At 43.7% G+C, this 7,500-nt stretch overlaps 1 protein-coding gene across 3 annotated transcripts in view; it reads left to right on the top strand.

Moving 5' to 3' along the window:
- The window catches only part of LOC143282094 (zwei Ig domain protein zig-8-like), a 330,851-nt gene that overhangs the window by 308,731 nt on the left and 14,620 nt on the right, over positions 1-7,500 (top strand). For 2 of the 3 annotated variants that reach the window (XM_076587581.1, XM_076587582.1), the window contains 2 exons: positions 909-1,013; positions 6,362-6,480. In XM_076587581.1, coding sequence (XP_076443696.1) covers positions 909-1,013; positions 6,362-6,480 — 224 coding nt within the window. The remainder of the gene's footprint in view (positions 1-908; positions 1,014-6,361; positions 6,481-7,500) is intronic. The other variant, XM_076587583.1, reaches the window with a different exon arrangement.

The raw sequence follows: 7,500 nt of genomic DNA, 5'->3' as shown, positions 1-7,500 counted from the left end.
TACCTGAAAGGTCTTTGAAATCGAGACATAATGACAGGAGACAAGAGTGTATTTCTACGGTGCTGTCAATCCTCTTAAAGCGCTCTACAGTAATAATAATAATAATAATAATAATAATAATAATGGATACTTATATAGCACACTATCCAGAAATCTTCTCTAGGTGCTTTACAAAAACGCTTTTGTTAACATAAAACTTTATATCTATGTTACATACACACACCAAAATGTGACCACACACACACACACACACACACACACACACTCACACACACGCACGCACGCACGCACGCACGCGCACACACACACACACTGCATACATACATTTTAACATTCATGTGTATCTAACAGCTACCCTAACACATACGCACACATAGGCAGGCACAAACTTACATAAACACATGCACACACACAATACACATTCATATACATGCATGTAGTTATGCGTCAGTCAATACACAATACACATTCATATACATGCATGTAGTAACACGTCAGTCAAAGCACACATCACACACACACACACACACACGCACACACACACACACACACACACACACACACACACACACACACACACACACACACACACTGACAGACTTGGACAGAGGTTTGTGCCACAATCTCTCCGAAAAACTCGCCACAAGGATACCGATCAGCATGGTGGTCAACGCTGTACAATTCACCACTTGTCACCACACTGGTCAGTCAGTCAACACCATGTCCAGCGACGAAGTCTCAACCTCCACGCCGATGGCCACACGTCTGTTCAAACCCTGACCACCATGGTTCTGGAGACTCTGGGCACCAGTGTGTGTGTGTGTGTGTGTGTGTGTGTGTGTGTGTGTGTGTGTGTGTGTGAGAGAGAGAGATCACATTCAAGGGGACATCACTTTCCTGCTGTGCAGACAGAGGGGTGGTGGCGCAGCAGCCGGACAGGAGCAAGTCACGTGACCCCAACCCCTTCCACAGCCCCATCAAGAGATGCGGCGTCACCAGTCCCAACGGTTGCTGTATGTAATCGCTGTTAGCATTTCCTGTTGTTCCCCTGTATGATGTCCATACGGTGTGTGGCGCCAACAGTCCCAAACGGCCGCTGTTATGTAATCATTTGTTAGCATTTCTTTTTTTGTCACCCTGTGTGTCCATACAGTATAATCTGGCGTCAACAGTCCCAAAACCTGCTGTAAGTAATTGCTGTTAGCATTTCCATTTGTTCCCCTTTGTGTCCATACAGTGTATGTCGTGACCAGTCCCAACGGCCACTGTTATGTAATCACTGTTAGCATTTCCTTTTTTTATTATTACCTTGTGTGTCTGTACAGTGTATGTCGTCACTAGTCCCAGCGGCTGCTGTTATGTAATCACTGTTGGCCTTTTTTTTTTTTTTTTTGTCACGCAGTGTGTCCATACAGTATAATATGGCGTCAACAGGTCCCAACGCCTGCTGTATTTAATCACTGTTAGCATTTCCTTTTGTTCCCCTGTGTGATGTCAATACAGTGCATGGCATCACCAGTCCCAAAGACTACTGTTATGTAATCATTGTTAGCGTTTCCTTTCGTTCCCCTGTGTGATGTCAATACAGTGCATTGCCGGCATCACCAGTCCCAAAGACTACTGTTATGTAATCATTGTTAGCGTTTCCTTTCGTTCCCCTGTGTGATGTCAATACAGTGCATGGCATCACCAGTCCCAATGACTGCTGTGATGTAATCATTGTTAGCGTTTCCTTTCGTTCCCCTGTGTGATGTCAATACAGTGCATGGCATCACCAGTCCCAATGACTGCTGTTATGTAATCATTGTTAGCGTTTCCTTTCGTTCCCCTGTATGTCCATATAGTATAGTATGGCGTCAACAGTCCCAATGGCCGTTGTTATGTAATTATTGTTAGCATTTATATGTATCACCCCGTGTGTCCATACAATAATATTTGTCGTCACCCGTCCCAACGGCTGCTGTATGCAATTGCTGTTAGCGTTTATTTGTGTCACCCTGTGTGTCCATACAGTGTATGGCGTCAATAGTCCCAACGGCTGCTATTACGTAATCATAGTGAGCATTCCCTTTTTTTCACCCTATGTGTCCTCAATACAGTAGTAGTGCTGGATGAGCAGAAAGGAGCGATTCGATGAGTAACACTGTAGCCACAAGGTACGCAGACACGAACAAAGACTGCGGTGATAAGAAACAAGAAACTCTAGGGAGAGCTGAACAACACAAGGTCTTCAGAGAAGAAGCCCCCCTCAGTCGAGTGTTTCGGCGTTAAATCGGCTGTATTGTTTGCGGCCGTTCCTGTGTGACCGTGAGCACATGATTCTAAGTTTAAATCTCTTCAGCATCGTTGGTTGTATCGACTCTCATTTCCCTCATCACTTATCTCCGGGCGCCATGATGATTATCATCGGCTTAGATCGATCAAAGTGGTTAAAACTTTGAGGAAATAATTTAGGAAAATATGTAGTAGGATGAACAAACAGCAGCTGTGGCTAATGCTACACCATCCCCATTTTAGTGAAATAACCCGAGTGGACAGAAATGCATTGATAAGATATCTGATAGATAGATGGACACTCACGACCATTAACATCACATCGTCGTGCATTTTCGCACCATGACTGTGTGTATGTAAGCATGTGTGCCCGAGCGTGTGTGTGTACCCGTGTGTGTGTGTGTGTGTGTGTGTGTGTGTGTGTGTGTGTTTGAGAGAGAGAGAGAGAGAGAGAGAGAGAGAGAATGCAGTGCATACTCATCCAGCCTGTATATGCAAACCTTTAGTAAGGATTTGCAGGTATACAAACATGGCTTCAGTTTATTTCCCGGAGAGAGTTGAGCGCTGTACCAAACGCAGGCCTTGGACGTTTCTTGCTGTCGTACCCTGCACGTCTGACATTTCACCTCTCTTACAGCAGAAATATACCATGATATCATCACACAGGATTTTCAACAAGACATGCGCTGGCTACCCTCTGCCTAAGCATGACTGTCAGTGCGGCCGGAATGGCTAGTTCTGTTGTGCTCATCTGTCAATGTTTGTATTGTGGCAAGCTGGAGTAAACCACGCACCATCTTTTGTACGAAAATTCATTTTCAGTTCACACAAGATAATCAAATCCCTGAAACATCTCAAGCGATGTTCCATGTACCTTACATTGCATGATGCAAACAAAACAAAAGTGCGCATTGTACCCAAAGACAGAGTTTGTGTTGAACTCAAACACACAGTGTGCACACTGCACTCTGACACCTAATTGCAGAACAGTGTCTCCAAAGATGAGCCCCAAAGGCACCGTGTCCGTCAGTCCAAATTCGGCATCACGTGCTATTGATGAGCCGATCGACGTGTTTACTCTGAGCCTCGTCGTGATGTAACACCGGCAAGACAGCGAAAATGCATCGGACAACTTTATCGATTCCTCAGCAATGATTCGTTCAGCATGGCGGGCTCAGAGAAATCGAACAAGGCCAACTGTGTGACCTTGGCTGAAACAGCATGGGAATGGAAAGCACTGTGAATGGCGGCCCCCACATCCAACACGGCATTGTGCGCTGGGGTATAGGAAAGTGGTGATGAGTGTAATTCCCCGACTGCTGAATATTGATGGAATGAAATCAGTGTCGCGTGAGTTTGAAGGACTGCCACAACTATTCATATAGTTATCAGCGGTGACATTGTTTCCTTTGTCCTGAAAAAAGTGATGTAGTATCAAGAAACAATGACCCACACATCCTGACCTGTGAGCTCAGTGTTATCTCAGTGATGTAAAGATTTTCACTGACGAGTATACTCGTCAGCACCTGTCAAAGAGTTGACAAAACAATTGGCTGGCGCCCTAACTACCAAGTTGACCAACACTTGGGGTCTTGAAGAAATACAAACAGTCTATCATTTGGCAGTGATATACTGGACTTTCTAGAGATGGTTACTCTGTTAAGATTCAATTAATGTCTTTGTAATATTTCCGGGTATTTTGTTGATGTTGTGTGTGTGTGTGTGTGTGTGTGTGTGTGTGTGTGTGTGTGTGTGTGTGTGTGTGTATCTGTCTGTTTGTCTGTCTATGTGTGTGTATGTGTGTCTGTGTGTATGGTGCGCGCGTGCGTTCGTGTTTGTGTATCATGTTGTTGTTTTTTCCCACACACAGTCTTAGACATTTCCTGGAATCTTGTTTCTTCAATGAATAAATGTCCAGAAATATATCGCAATACGGGACACTGATACAGCCGAAAGCAAGATACTTCTAGCACGGCATTCCTTTCCCTGGCACCGGCACCGTGATCCTGTCATTGCTCTACTAACACCATTCTGCTTTGCACCATGCTGGTTCTACGCTGTATTTCTGCATCAGTTCTGCTTCAGCTGCTTGGAATGTCTGGTGCATATTCAGCTCACACATTTTCTTGACGACAATGCCTCGTGTGTTTCTTGATAAACATTATTATTATTGATATAAGTGGTACCTTTAAAATGTTTTCTTGTCACTGTTAAGAACAAAGCTATAAGTTAGTGGGGATTTTTGTTGTTGTTGTTGTTGTTTGTTTGTTTGTTTTTGTTTTTTTAATTTCTATTTTACAGATTGACAAAAATGTGTTTTGTGTTATATTTTCCATATTGTCCAAAGAGAGAGAGAGAGAGAGAGAGAGATTAGTTTGTTGTTTAGACAAAATGATCAGCTGATACATAATTCTTAGTTGAGCACACTAGCAACGTGAAAACACATTTTGCAAAATGGTGTTTGACGCCGTGACTGATTCTATTGTTCATAGTTATATCCCAGCTGTTGATAGTCATTTCAGGTGACAGCGGTGTTTCCCGTTTTGACAACGGCACTGACGACTGACTGTGGTTCATTCCCTTTGTTGACACCGATGTTGACTGTTGACAGTGATTTATTCCTTTGTTGACACCGGTGTTGACTGTTGACAGTGATTTATTTCCTTTGTTGACACCGATGTAGACTGTTCACAGTGTTTTATTCCCTTTGTTGACACCGATGATGACTGTTTACAGTTGTTTATTCCCTTTGTTGACACCGGTGTTGACTGTTGACAGTGATTCATTCCCTTTGTTGACACCGATGTAGACTGTTCACAGTGTTTTATTCCCTTTGTTGACACCGGTGTTGACTGTTGACAGTGATTTATTCCCTTTGTTGACACCGATGTAGACTGTTCACAGTGTTTTATTCCCTTTGTTGACACCGGTGTAGACTGTTGACAGTGATGTGCTCCCTTTGTTGACACCGGTGTTGACTGTTCACAGTGTTTTATTCCCCTTGTTGACACCGGTGTTGACTGTTGACAGTGATTTATTCCCTTTGTTGACACCGGTGTTGACTGTTGACAGTGATGCGTTCCCTTTGTTGACACCGGTGTTGACTGTTGACAGTGATTTATTCCCTTTGTTGACACCGATGTAGACTGTTCACAGTGTTTTATTCCCTTTGTTGACACCGGTGTTGACTGTTGTTTATCCTTTTGTTGACACCGGTGTTGACTGTTGACAGTGATTCATTCCCTTTGTCGACACCGATGTAGACCGTTCAGTGTTTTATTCACTTTGTTGACACCGGTGTTGACTGTTGTTTATTCCCTTTGTTGACACCGGTGTTGAATGTTGACAGTTGTTTATTCCCTTTGTTGACACTGGTGTTGACTGTTGACTGTTGTTTATTCCCTTTGTTGACACCGGTGTTGACTGTTTACAGTGTTTTATTCCCTTTGTTGACATCGGTGTTGACTGTTGACAGTTGTTTATTCCCTTTGTTGACACCGGTGTTGACTGTTCACAGTGTTTTATTCCCTTTGTTGACATCGGTGTTGACTGTTGACAGTGATTCATTCCCTTTGTTGACAGCAGTGTTGACTGTTGACAGTTGTTTATTCCTTTGTTGACACCGATGTTGACTGTAGACAGTTGTTTATTCCATTTGTTGACACCTGTGTTGACTGTTGACAATGAGTCATTCCTTTTGTTGACAATGGTGTTGACTGTTGACAGTGAGCCATTCCATTAGTTGACAACCTTGTTGACTGTGGACAGTCAGTCGTTCCCTTTGTTGACAACGCTGTTGACTGTTGTCAGTGATTCATTCCCTTTGTTGACAGCGGTGTTGATTACTGACAGTGAGTCGTTCCCTTTGTTGACAACGCTGTTGACTGTTGACAGTGAGGCAATCCCTTTGTTGATAATATATATATATATATATATATATATATATATATATATATATATATATATATATATATATATATATAATTTCCTTTGTTGACAACGCTGTTGACTGTTGACAGTAAGTCATTCCCTTTGTTGACCACTGACGGCGATCGCTGGTGTTGACAGAGGTGTTGGCTGTTGACAGTGATTTCCATAGAAGGCAAGCGCTACGTCAACCTGGACGACAAGATCCACCTGATCTGCAACGCCTCGGGAGGGTCCCGCATTCCGGAGGACATTGACTGGTTCAAGGACGGCGACATGGTAAGGCTCAAGTACGCGCAAATGGTTAGGTTCAAGGACGCTCAAATGGTAAGTGTCAAGGACAGCGACATGGTATGGTTCAGGACGCTCAAATGGTAAGGGTCAAGGACGGTGACATGCTAAAGGGTCAAGGACGGTCATATGGTGATGGTCAAGGACGGCGACGTGGTAAGGGTCAAGCACGGTGGGATGGCAAGGGTCAAGGGCGGTCATATGGTAAGGGTCATGGACGGTGATATTGCAAGTGTCAAGGACGTTGACGTCATGGCGAGTTCAAGCACGGTGATATGGTAAGACCATGGGATAACACCTATAACTAAGAAATGGGTTAGGGTTTGTGAAAGGGGGGGGGGGGGGGGGGGTTAGATGCTTGCGTATGAAAAATTATGCCGATGGGGAAACCACGTGGGGTTACTCTTTTGCATTCCGGTGCTGATGACCTTATCTTACGTGGTGCTGGCATCGACGGTGATCTGACTAGAAGTGCGCGGGTCTTTGGGGTGGTATCTAAGACAGGGTAAAAAAAAAAAAGAAAAAAAAAAAGGGAGCCAAGTGAAGAAAGCAGCGAAACTGATATCCCTGAACAGACATGTCTGTGCGTGCTTCTTCCCCGTGCTCTGTCTCTCGTACCGTGGGTCGCTTCTGGCCTGTACCCTGTCTTTCGTCCCCCGCAGTAAAAGGTTCCAGTGCCAGGGTGTTTTCATGTGGCAGTTGTTTTGAATGTTGTTTCCTTTCATATGGTTTTGTCTCGCTTATGACTAACAACACATCATAGTGATCATTTTTTTCTTCGTGGTGCCATATGATGTTAATTTTGAAACCCTCCCCCTCCACCCCGCCCCCCCCCCTTATTAGTTGTTGGTTGTTAGCGTTCTGGGGCTCTGTGCTAAGGAGAGAGAGCGAAATCATAAAATAATAGCCATTATTATTATTATTATTATTATTATTATTATTATTATTATTATCAGTAGTATTATTATCAGTAGTAGTAGTATATTATCATTACCATCATCACCATCA

Source organism: Babylonia areolata, chromosome 5 (genome assembly GCF_041734735.1).
Source record: "Babylonia areolata isolate BAREFJ2019XMU chromosome 5, ASM4173473v1, whole genome shotgun sequence".
NCBI lineage: Eukaryota > Metazoa > Mollusca > Gastropoda > Neogastropoda > Buccinidae > Babylonia > Babylonia areolata.
Note: the sequence above shows the minus strand (reverse complement) of the source record. Positions and strands in the feature narration are given on the sequence as shown.